The following is a 13,074-nucleotide window of genomic DNA, read 5'->3' as shown; positions in this document are numbered from 1 at the left end:
GTTGAATCTGACGTGACATGTTCGTACGAACCCTTTGTACGAACAAAAGTAAGAGAAATTTAGGATAAGAATACGAACATGTTCTTGCGTGAGGCCCAATGTTTTTATTTGCCTTAACCACCAGATAAATTGTCTTAAAAATGTCCAAATTGGACAATGTTTTGCATTTTTTGACGTTTTGTTGTCTCCAATTGCAGACATTAATAGAAATGTCGACCCAAATTCGAATGGACTTGATGCTTCAGGAGACTTTTCAAGAAGTTCTGTTGAAGGCTGCACTTGTGTCATCTGTGGGAGTAATAACTACACCTCACCTCAGAAGAAGAACCTGGGTAAGCAAAGGCCTAAGAGTTCTAACACGGGGTTCAATCCACCTGCTGCTGAATTAAATGTGACGAGAGAAACCAGAATCCTTGAGACGCCCAAAGAGATCAATGCTAATGAGGACCTTCCTAAAGTAATGCTCTGTGATGTAGCCAAAAAATGTGATCCACGCTGTCACAAGTGTGGCTACAGGTTGCCAGACACTCTCAAGTCCAAAGTTGTGCATTGCTTCAAACAGGATATGAAAGCTGGACTTCAGATTTGGTCCCGTTGTTCAGGGCATAACAAGCTTAAAAATCAAAAACGCCGCTCTAATGTTCTGAACAATGAGAGCATCAGTCAAACTGTGACTGGACACCAAAAACACCCTAAAGTCACAGACTCTGAGGCCTCACAACCTTCAGGTCCTGCTGAGCTTTTCCATGGCGGCTGGACAGAGGAAGACTCTGAGACTAGTTCAGCTGCTGTAGGAGATCATCAGACTGACAATAGGACTAATATGTTTGTAGAGGAGGACACGCTTCACAGAGACAAAAGAATAAAGCTTGGGGATAGTGTTGGGTCCACCAGTACTGCCGGTTCAGCTTTGGAAGAAAACTGTAGCATCACAAACTCTTGTGATCCAGAAGGAGAATTGGTAGAAGCTGAAACCTCATCAGATGCGTCCTCTGAGAATCATGAAACAGGTGACCCAGAGTCATTTACCTGCCAGAGAGTAAAGCCCTACGTGAGGAAAATATTGTGTGCTCGCACGTACATGCCTTGGCCTTTTTTGAAACCAGCATGCTCAGCTCAGGGTTTTACCACAGCGTCCACATCGGGACCGGTTTGTTCCTCTGCAACAGAGAAATCTGCAACAAATAATCAAAATCAGGCATCCACAAAACAAGGAATCACCCTCCAAGATCCATCCTCAGAGGAGCAAAATGATAATGGGAACAGCTTTAATAATTGGTCTTCATACTCGTATAAAGCAAACACGGACGTGTCCACGCGATCTGAAACTTTTCTACCCAGTCCTCAGTTGGATTCAGTTTTATGCCCCATATCAGGTTTACCTAAAAATGCGCCTGCTGTTGATCCAGTGCCCACTTCACCTTTTCCAATAAATTCAACTGAAATAGACACATGTACCCCTTCCCCTTCAGCACTTGGCCTGAGTGACTGGGAGACCACCGAAACGTTTTCTCCTCTGTCAGATGTGTCCACACACAGTGCTTCAAGCAGCACGTCAGGAATTCCACGCTCTCTCCCGCCCTCGATAGGCCCACTGGAGAAGGTCAGGGAGCTGCAAACTGTGGACAAACTGCTGCTCTGTAAAGACACCAAGCTAACTGCCACTACTTCTTTATCCCCCATGTCTTCATCCAACTCCTCTCATTCATACATCTCCCCCTCCCTCCTCCATCAGTACGAACTCAGGAAGGAGGTGTGTTACACAGATAGGAGTCCACCCAAACTGAAACCATACTTCACACGTCCTGTTAAAGACGCGTGTTCAGTGCTGTGTGGCCTTAATAATGATCATTGTGTGGAGGTGGGCTCTTGTGAGTTTAGGCTTCCACCTGTCCTCTCTCCGATCACCTCACCACAGTGGAGGAGGAGTCTCTCATGCCAGAGCTCAACTGCATCAGAAGACGAGGAGGTGTTTGACACAGATGCTAACAGAGCAGCAAAATCCCCTGAACCTCACGTAGTGCAAATGGTTAATAGCAGCAATGAAAACACAGAGGATTTCCTCCAACGCATCCCAGAAGAAATGGAGGTAATTTCATCAAGTTTCAGAGCTCTGACAGATGAAACCAAAGGAAAACCTCAGTCTTCTTCAAATGATGATAAAAATGTGAGCGAACAAAAGGAAGAGGGCAGCCTCCATTATTCTGATCATGAAGATAAAATTGAAGAGGGCAGCAAAAGTTCAGAACAATGTTCCCCGGAGCCTAAAATGAAGACAACCCATGGCTCAGGTGTTCAGACTGAGCCCTGCTCTTCCCTCAGCAGTAACGAAGAGGACTGTGAGTCCTTCAGGGATGAGGAGGAGCAGCATTCTGCTGGAGAGGAAGGGTGTTTTTCCAAACAAACATTCAGGGAAATCCAGGGAACTGAACCAGATGGTGACTGTCAGTTGAACGTTTTGGATGAGCTCACGGCTTACGAACAGGACATCCTGCTTGTGGAAGTCACGCAGGACGATCCGGAGCTGTTTCAAAACCTGCCAAAGCAGAGCCTGCTGAAATTGGGTCCAGTCAGACGAGCCGTGGATCCCATAATAAACACCTTTAAAAAAGTCACGTTCTCTCCAAGGATTGATGGATCATCTTCAGAGCTCGAGCAAAAGTAAGGACCTGTTTTTTTTTTTTTGTGGATCGCATTTCAATGACAGATAAGTTGTGCAACACGTAACATATAAAAGGTCTATGTTTATGTTTCAGAATAACACCTGTTCTGAGACATTTTGCTGATGTCAGTCCAGATATCTCAGGTGAGGACAGTACTTTGAGGTTGCTGCACTAATAAATAGCAAAGCCACAATGAAAAACCTATTTATATTTTTGGTTCAGCCTTCAAAGCGGATTTGTAATTACACACGGACAAAATGGTTGGTACTCCTCTGTTAGTGACCGGAAAGCCCACAATGATCACTGAAATAACTTGAAACTGATAAAAGTAATAATAAATAAAATTTAGCAATGGCAGTCACACATTGCTTCTGAGTTATAGTTCAACAGAATTATTTAAAAATAAAACAGGCCCAAACAGAAACAGTATTTGTAACTTCATTTTTTGTTGTGCAATCACTGCAATCAAATGGTTTCTGTATTTGTCAGTGAGACTTTTGCACCTGTCCTCGGGTAATTTAGCCCATCTCTCTCAGGTTTGAGGGGTGCCTTCTCCAGATGTTCAACAGGATTTAGATCAGGACTCTTCAGAACAGTCCAGTGTTTCTTTCTGATCCATTATCGGGTGTTTTTAGCCGTGTGTTTTGGGTCATTGTCCTATTGGAAGACCCATGTCTGCCATTCTCCCAGAAGCTTTATGGCTTGTCAGCATGTATTTTGGCAACTCCCAGTCTCACTTTTTATGGTTTGGTTTCCTCAGCTGTCTTCATTAAATCCATTTAGATTTAAACAGTGACCCATAAGGCAATCTGACACTGGTGTACTTTGACTTTTGGAGATCCCTTTAATCTCTTTAGAAGTTTTTCTGGGCTCTTTTGTTATCATTCGTATTATCTGTCTCTTTGATTTGTTATCAATATTCCTCCTGCAGCCACATCCAGGGAGGTTGGCTACAGTCCTATAGAGCAGGGGTTCTTAACCTTTTTGACCTCGAGGTCCAATTTGTTGAACATAAAGTGACACGAGGCCCAGTCACACATTACCAATGTATGGATCAAAATGATAATTATTCTAAATCTTGGTTTAATGTGTATTGTATTTGCATTATAACTAAATTAAATACACTTACAGTTTAAAAGTAAAACTCCTGTCAAATAATCACAAGACATGATTATTACAAACATTTTTTTATATTGTAACTTGCCCATAACAATTATTTGAACAAATACGATTAGTCAACAGACCACTCAGTCTTATCAACACAAAAAATATATATTTTTAACATAAATATCAAAAATAGACAATTCAATAAATAAAATTGTGGTCATAAAAATACTTTCAAAGTGTTTAATGTTTACCAAACACAAATGTATTTACTGTTTGTGCTAAGTTTAGTTTCACATAATGAAATACTTACACTGTTAAAGACACAGTATGTAGGATTTGTTGTTTTCAGCGACATCTAGTGGTTGAGTGGTTGAATCATCCTCCCTGGTCCTCCCCCCACCCCCACCCCCGTTTCCAAACGCAAAGGAGATGCTACGGTGTCTCTCAGGTGTCAAAAACCTTTTAATAATTCCAACAGCGATGTCTACCAGCAGCTTCAGGGTAGTGATGTTTCAAGTGGTAAGGTTATGAGCTTTAATAAGTAAAATTATCCCAGCTACAATGACAGACAACAAATATTACATTTATAGTCAGAGGTGGAAATTAAAAATTTTCCCCAACAGCCACAGTGGCTGGTAGAAAACGTTTTGTACCGGCCACTCAAACTTTTTGCTGGGGCCGCAACGATTAATCGATTAATCGACGACTAATCGATTATTAAAATAATCCATGACTAATTTAATAATCGATTAATCTTTTTTTTCTTTGTTTTTCTCTCCAAACTGCTTTGACACCTTCCACTGCCACATCTGCCTTTCTGTCCTTGACACACATGCACAGTAGTGGTAACTGGGGTAGGCCGTGGACGTCACAAGACATTATACAGACAGGCTCTGGTATYATGGCTACCYRRCAACRGAGYTCAAAGTGTGGGATCATTTTAAGAAAATGAAAGAGAAACCTGTRYAATATCTGCAGAGCAGAACTTGCCTTCCACAGCAATTATTTTTAGTTAGCATATAGCTAAAATCTAACCATGGTTATAAAATAGCAGCTGCATTCTGACACGATAGGTGTAATAAATCAATAATTGAATATGTTTTATATTCAATTAACGTATCATCCGATTAGTCGACTAATCGAAAAAAATAATCGGTGATTAATCAATTATAAAAATAATCCTTTGTGGCAGCCCTACTTTTTAACCATCTACTATTTTTTGTTTTTGTTTCTGTAACACGGTGGCATTTAGACAATTCATGGTCCTTGTGGCCTAATTATATTGCACATATATATAAAATTAAATTGTTTGTGCTACAGTCAGATAATGGCACTCAAAATCTATTAGTGTGTTACAGTATTCAAGCCAGCCTATTTGACAAAATTAAAATGATGGACTTTTGAAGTCTCTACTTCTCTTACTTACTTGCTTTTTGCTGGTATGTAGGTGGAATACCAATTATTTTAGGTGGGCTACTTGGCTGGGGAAAAAAAAAAGCTTTTTAACCTTAATAATATAGGAGAAATTTTCAAGGTGAAAACAAAACTAAATTACTTGAGGTAAATTTATCTCCGTCATTTAATAAAAGCCTTTGAATTTTATCACGTAGTTTTTGTTCTACAGGCTACTAGTATGAATATGTGTCTTCTGTTCTAAGTGAGATTTCAATAACAGATGGAAATCCCTCTGATGATCCATTGTCTCAGAGTGGATCATTTCTATTTTTACTTTTGAAAAAGTTCATGTCACAAGGTTCATTTTGTTACTTAGTTTGCCTGGGTTTTTGTTTTGTTCTGCATCCAAAAATAGCCTGCAGAGAAAAGTTAAGGGAAAAGAAGGAGCAGATTATTTATTTATTTACTTATTTATTGGAGCTGACAGCTGATCTTCAGACGTTTCCTAGAGATTAAAAAACAGTGTTTCCTTAAGTTTCTATTGGTCAATCAAAGTGATCATGGTTTTTGAGTTAAAATATTTAACAACTAATGTGATGTTTTTTTTAACTAACATTTATGTAATGTTCATGCATCTACAGTTAGAAACAGTGTTTTTAATCAGCTGATTTCAGGTTTTTGCCCTTGATGCCAGCCTACAGTTAAGCTTTTCTGTTTGCTGACGGATGAAACTAAATTGACTGCCCTGTTAAATTCACTATTGTCCGTTTTTTTCCTTTTCCATTTATTGTAAAAATAAACTGCAACTTTCGGTTTTTCCTTTGGGTCCTCTTGAGAAAGGGTTTTGTTTCCGTTACTCCAGATATGTAATGCCACATTAAAGTTTGTGTTTTTATTTTCTCCTTCTGATAATCGGACGTTTACCTGTATAAGGCGCGCATGGGGGTGGGGGGTGGGGCAGGGCAGGCGGACCACAGATGACAGTGCGCAGGAAAGGAGGGGAGAACTTATTTCTAGCTGCTGAGCGGGTTTGATGTTATTTAATGTTTATTAACGTCCTACAGGCTCTGAAATGCAAAACAGAAACGAAACTGAGGTTTTGACAAAAGTCAGTAGCGCGATTTGAACGCATTTTATTTATTTTTAGTTCATTACACACCCGCCACAGTGGCGGGTGCGTTGTTCAGATCTACACGCCACTTCATAATTTTACCTGCATCTGGCCACTGGCGGGTGCCAATTTCCACCCCGTTTATAGTTTTACAACTAAAACCGTTTTTGACGCCGCCACCGCAGTTTGTCCTTCATGAGCCTTCGTAGACAAGATGGCGGTGCAAGATGGCGGCTGCCTGTAGTGGTGACCCGCGATCATGGAGATATAAACAGCTTTTTCTAAGGTAAAAATAATAAAACAAGGTCTTTGTCTGCAATGATTAGACATGTTTTTTTTATTATTGTCATTAGTGATTATCTCAATTTTGGCTAAAAGAATTGACAAAATCCTACACACTGTGCCTTTAAATTGCTGGTGCCCAACGTCTGCCACTAAGTGTTAATGTTTCAAATAAAGGAAAAAACTGTAAAAATAAAATTGATAAATTGCAAATGAAAATAAAACCTTTTTAAACTTTTGCATGGTAGAACCAGAAGCTGCTCTTCATATTAGTGGCAAACAGTAACAACAGCTTTTTGACAAGTTTAAAGTTTCTTTAAAATACATTCAAAATATTTAAAAATAAACTACAAAAATTAATTTAAAGTGCAAATTAAAATATATCTGCAACTGTATTTGATAATCTTTGAACTTTTATAATATTGCATGGTAGAACCAGCAGCTGTTATTCATATTAGTGACAAACAATAACGGTAACAACAGCTTTTTGACAGATTCAAAAATGACGTTCAAAATGTTTAAAAATAAAATACAAAAACTAATGTGATAAATTGCAAATCAAAATATGTCCCTGTGATGGACTTGCAACCTGTCCAGGGTGTACCCCGCCCGTCGCACCGTGACTGCTGGATATGGGCACCAGTGACCCATGCGACCCTGAAAGGAAGAAACGTGTACATAAAATGGATGGATGGAAATTAAAATAAATCTGCAACTGTATTTGATAATGTTTTGAACTTTTAAAATATTGCATGGTGGAAACAGAAGCTGCACTTCATATTATTGACAAACTTCGGCCTTTTTTGATTGGTTGCCTTCATTTTTGCTTCTACTTTTCATTTAAAATAGGTTTCCACTCTCAGCTGGTATCTAAGATTCTTCTTCATATTAAAAATTTGTTAAACATCTGAGTGGTGCACTACCGCTACAAGTGGTGAGAAAGTGTATTGCACCTTATTCAAAACCAGTGCAGCCCTCTGTGGCCCAAAGTTAAAACTGATGTTCTTTTGAGGCCCTCAAGGTCGTGCTCCCATGGGTTAAGAATCTCTGCTATAGATCCTAAATTTCTGAATAATTTGTGCAGCTGTAGTCACAGGAACATCAAGCTGCTTGGAGATGGTCTTATAACCTTTACCTTTAACATACGTCTATAACTTTCTAATTTTCTGCAACAACTCCTCTCCTTCACTTCCTCTGGTCCATGTTGAGTGTGGTACACACCATGGCCCTTTCCCAGTCAGTGGCTACACACTCGCCCTACTCCCTACACACTACACTCGCTGTGAAGCACCCTTGCTGCTGAACTGAGTCCCCTTGATGGCGCTGTATACACCCTCTGTTTTTTGAGATGGGCTGTCCTCACACCACCGGAACAGGAAGCTGTTGTTACCATGGTAACAGTCCAACCTCTGGCAGTGACTGAATGCTGGAGAACAAACACTTTTTTTAATAAGACCAAAGAAAATATTTAATTAGGCCCACATGTTAGAGAGTTTTCAGATATGACTAAATTTGTAACAAACACAGTGTGATAACTTGTCAAAATAATTGCACTTTTAACATTTTTAAAATAATTTATTTTTTCTTTATTTTTTCAATGTTTCCTTTCTTCTTTTTTAAATGTGGACCATGGTTCTCTGTCTTTAATAAAGTTTTAATTGAATTAAACATGATTTATGTGAAATCGTATTTGTTGGTGAGGTGTTTACTTAGTAAATATGTGTAAAAACATATGCGGAACTTATATTTATACGTCCCATGCTCCGTGCCGACCACTATTTGGTGCTGCACCTGCTGCTCAAGTCTGCGCTGGATGCTGACTCGCTGTGGAGGACTTAATAAGCCACTCGCCCTCGTACCTAATTGGTTTCAGATGGGACTTAATATGGCCAACCCTCCGCAGGAACACACAAACTGAGTGAGTAGGGAGTAGGGCGAGGGTGTAGCCACTGATTGGGAAAGGGCCTAATGTCACCAAACAGCACAGTAACCACTTGTCAAATAGGCAGGCTGATTATAACCTGAAGACACCTGGAATGCTAATGAGAGGACTTGCTTTAGTTTAACTTCGTCATTATCGTCAAATTACTTTCAGTGAAATGAAAGGTACCATCATTTTTGTCCAGGCCTGTTTCATTAGTTTCGTTTTTTTAAATAATTCTGCTGAACCACAATTCAAAAGCAAAGTGTGATTTTTATTGGTTAATTTTCAGTAATTTATTATTATTTGTGGGCTTTTCTGTCAAACAGTAGGGTACCAACGATTTGTTCACTTGGGTTGGTCTTTACTTGTGGAGAATAATGTTTGAGTGAATGAGCAATTATATACACTTTCATTTATTTAAATTTGACACATTTAATCTCTAAGATGATTTTTTCTTTATGTTACAGAGGAGAGTGAGAGCAGGCCGTGGAGACCTCGATCTAGCACCACCCTTACCAAAATACAAAACACATTCCCTGCCGCATACAAGCAAACCAGACACGTGGTAATGTAATGGGATGTACACCACCCCTGCATTGTTTCACATAGATGACACCCACCTCCTCCTGCCCCATTCATTTTCCAGTAGCAGTTTTTAAGACATTTTATTACAAGGCATCCGACACGCCAGTGGCAATAATGACCCTGCGGCTCTAGAATAACAAAGCATTAATGGGGTTTCTCTTGCATAAATGCTCTCTGTGCACTCCAAATGCAAGGCACAGAACAAAAACATAATGCATCGTGTTATTATGAACAAATAACATCTTTTATGTATAATTTAAGTTCAGTTAACATGGACATTTCAAAATAAAACCCATGTAGGGTTTGACAAAAATGTACGTCAAGTTGAAAATATGTGATGCACTGCTTAAGATTAGTGGTATATAGTCTTGATGGAAGATTACAGGATGATAGAAGTTGTGATGTTGGAGGTTGAAGGTCAATTCTGTTCTGTTTTCAAACAGGATCACTCTGATGCCAACAACAGTCAGGTAGATGGTGGTCTGGAAAGGTACTTGTTTGCACAAGTCGCACAGTGAATTCAGTTTTGAGTGAAGTTTGTTCCGACTGAAGTAATTTTGTAATCCTGTTCGGTTACAGGGCTCATCCCATCCTGAACATGAACTCCCACATCTCCCCACAGACGTCTTCAGCCTCTGGTGAGTAAAAAAAAAAAAAAAARRAAAAASAGKGGGGRAKTTTAAACTCTTTGACTTTGATTTTGTTTGCTTTTATGGCTCTTTTTTTAAGCTTTGGTTTGGTTGTCTCGTAGAAACGTTAAACTGTTTGTGCTCGTCACATAGGACTGTGGCTCTCAAACTCCGCAAAAGTGGCAGACGGGCACCAGAAAATTAACAGTGTAAGTATTTCATCAGGGTATCCGCGGGTCCTTAAAAAGTATTAAAAAGTCTTAAATTTACATATCTAAAATTAAGGCCTTAAAACGTCTTAAATTTGTTCAAAAGTGTGCAAGTTGGTCTTAAATTTTGTCGGGCAGAAGCGATTAAAGTTCTCCGTCTCCCCCGGCCAACTCTGCAGCGCATTTCCTGTTGAGAAAAGAAAAAAACATACTTGTGTTGTGCTGGATTAACTGATGCTGCTTTCAACCAATAAAAAGAACCAGAGTCACAGTTTTAGCCAATCAGAGCAGAGCAGGGCGGGTCCTGCTGTCTTGAGCGGATACTGCAGGTGAGGTAAACGAGTTGCTCGGCCTCTGACTTTTCCAATGACTTTTTTTTTCTTCATTTTTTGACCTGCTACCAGAACCACCTGCCCCGCATGAAGGTAAAGTTATGTAATAAATTATTAAATGTCTAAGCATTAAACGTATGTGTTCGAGTGTAAGCAGTTCGCTGCAGCCGAGGAGATGCTGAGCTATTATACTGTTACTTCAGCCCGTCGTCCAAAACCGAGCCCTGACCTGCGTGGGTCTTTTTTATCTAAGGTCTAACTTTGTGTTAAACACTGGGTTAAATGTTGTTGTGTTCAGAGCGTCGTAGTTATTTTAAAGACGTGCAGCTTGCACGCACTGAGGAGCTACCTGAGTACTCCTACCCATCCAGAACCAAGCCCTGACCTTTTGTATCTAAAGTCCAATTGTGTTAAAGGTTTATGTGTTCAGAGCGTTGTTGATATAAAAAGCGCACCGGGCCAAATACACATGAACATTTTTTACGTTACTGTGATACGCAAATGTGCAACTTGACCAAACTCAGGTTAGACAGAGATTGCACGTCACAGCGGGAGCGCGCTCATCCTGTGCGTCTCATGGTGAGAGAGAAGTTGTAGCTGCTGCATTAGTTATTAAACATTTATTAACACCAAAAGATGAATATTTATAGACTCTAGGTCACAGCAAAGACATTTGCCTAAGTTTAAATTTAATTTTCCCTCAAACTCGTGAAAAACAAGTTAATTCTACAAAATGTTTTAACAACAATGAAGTGTTTTGTCCATTTGGATGTGCTAAACTTTTATTATCTTTAGAACTATACTACTAACTGAACTGGGATAAATATAATTCATAAATGATCAAATATGAAAAATAAATAATATGACTATGATTGCCACTAGAAATATAAAACCTTTGAACATAATAGGTCACAAGTTGCCTTCTAGAAGGATGTCAAATCATCAATCAGTGTGATTACATGAGCAATAAGCCTATAAATATTCCCTTTGAATGAAATATTGATTTTAGGGGAGAAATCTGTGAAACTCAAAGAATAAACAAATTAATTAAAAAATTAAAAAGAACTTCCCGGTAATATATTCTTTATAAAGGAACTTTATTTGCTATTATTTTTCACATGTATCAGAGTATCTCAATTCAAAACACTGATATTACATAAAAATAAACAGAAAGTTGTTAAAACCTCTCTTCCTTCAGACATTTGTTGGATAGTGATGGTGCAGGTTAAAGTTCATGTTTATTGACAGCTGGCTGGATGACTTCTGTTTATATAAAAACAAAACTGGAGGTTAAAACTCAAGTTTCATGCCATGAATGTATTTAGTAGATGTATTTTGTGTTGGTTGTTTCCAACCAAATAACTGCACTTGTAAAATACAGCTAATTTAACCAGAGAGCTGAATATCTTTTATATTCAATGCTTTTTATTGAGTGACACATGTGCTTGGTTGTAATACAGTAGAATCCCCGAACCATCACTTATATTTTCTGTCTTAAATTTAATTCAAGATGGTATTAAAGTCGTAAAAAGTCTTAAATTTGACTTGCTAAAACCTGCAGATACCCTGTTCATTATGTGAAACTAAACTTAGCACAAGAAGTACCGGTAAATACATTTGTGTTTGGTAGATAGTTTTTTTGCTGTAATAATGTGTTTTGGCAATACATCTTATGCTATTGGAAGCCTGTTCATTTTCCTTTTAAATGGTGCCACATTTGTAAGGAACATGGGAAGGGTGAAGGGCATCAAGGCATCAGAGAAAGATCCCATGCCGGTGCTACATGGTGGTTTGGTGGGTGCAAACGCCTATCGCCTCTTAAGAACAGCATGATGTTTTTATCCCGGCCCACTGAACAGCCATTTAAGCCAACAAGCCAACAGGAAATGACAGCTATGTACACTTTCAGGGTGGACAGAGACTGTCCCCGATCAAATAATACTTTGCAGGAATGTCAGTATATCAGAGACTGAATACTACCGGGTCCAACCCTTTAATGTAGGACCACCAGATTGCAAAGACCACACACCTGTTAACAGGGTTCCTGCAGATCCTTAAAAAGGTATTGATTTCATCAATCTAAAAATAAGGCCTTAATTAGTCTTAAAATGTATAAAATCAATCTTTCAGAGGTCTTAAAAATGTTAACACATTGTAAGTTGGATGATTGTAATTCATCTCAAATATTAAAACAATTAGTTACATTTAATTATTTTTGAAAATAGTTTACTGAATGCCTCTCGCAGCTAGTTGTTTTAGTTGTTTTGTGTTAACATCAATGGGTAAAATTGATGCTTTTGTGAAGTTGGTCTTAAATTTTATTTCAAGTGACAATAAAGAGGTCTTAAAGTCTTAAATTTAACTTGACTCAAGCTGCAGGAACCCTGCAGTGAGCGTGGACGGCAACCATACATTAGCCATTGTACGTCCTACTTCCCCAGCATATTTGGAGGAAGTGGAACTGGGCCTTGTAGGGGCCAAACCCAGAGAGGGAGCCAATGTGGGTCAGGGTGAAAAACTCCAGCCCAGATGATTGCTCCTGGAGGGGAGACGCATTGGCAAGCTGGGGCAGAGCTTCTGCAGCAAAGGAAACAAGTCCTCGCTAATCAGAAGAGGGCCACTGAGAGAACTCTCAGAGCTGGGAGAACTAGACTGAAAGGTGGGAAAACGTAAAGAAGGTTCTGGGGCCAGTCGTGTGGTAGTTCATCACAGCTGTGAAGGCAGCCCTAGGGGCACCACGCTGGATGCAGACGTTAGCATTAGGCCTGTCACGATAACAAATTTTGCTGGGCGATTAATTGTCTCAAAATTTATTGCGATAAGCGATAATATTGCCT

At 39.2% G+C, this 13,074-nt stretch overlaps 1 protein-coding gene across 2 annotated transcripts in view; it reads left to right on the top strand.

Moving 5' to 3' along the window:
- Positions 1-13,074, top strand: part of topaz1 (testis and ovary specific TOPAZ 1) — a 34,766-nt gene that overhangs the window by 5,410 nt on the left and 16,282 nt on the right. For both annotated transcript variants that reach the window (XM_014021122.1, XM_014021120.1), the window contains exons 2-7: positions 198-2,661; positions 2,757-2,806; positions 8,950-9,047; positions 9,511-9,557; positions 9,647-9,705; positions 9,850-9,905. In XM_014021122.1, coding sequence (XP_013876576.1) covers positions 198-2,661; positions 2,757-2,806; positions 8,950-9,047; positions 9,511-9,557; positions 9,647-9,705; positions 9,850-9,905 — 2,774 coding nt within the window. The remainder of the gene's footprint in view (positions 1-197; positions 2,662-2,756; positions 2,807-8,949; positions 9,048-9,510; positions 9,558-9,646; positions 9,706-9,849; positions 9,906-13,074) is intronic.

Source organism: Austrofundulus limnaeus, unplaced genomic scaffold, assembly GCF_001266775.1.
Source record: "Austrofundulus limnaeus strain Quisiro unplaced genomic scaffold, Austrofundulus_limnaeus-1.0 Scaffold278, whole genome shotgun sequence".
Lineage (NCBI taxonomy): Eukaryota > Metazoa > Chordata > Actinopteri > Cyprinodontiformes > Rivulidae > Austrofundulus > Austrofundulus limnaeus.
The sequence above is the reverse complement of the archived record's forward strand: the minus strand, read 5'-3'. Positions and strand labels throughout refer to the sequence as shown.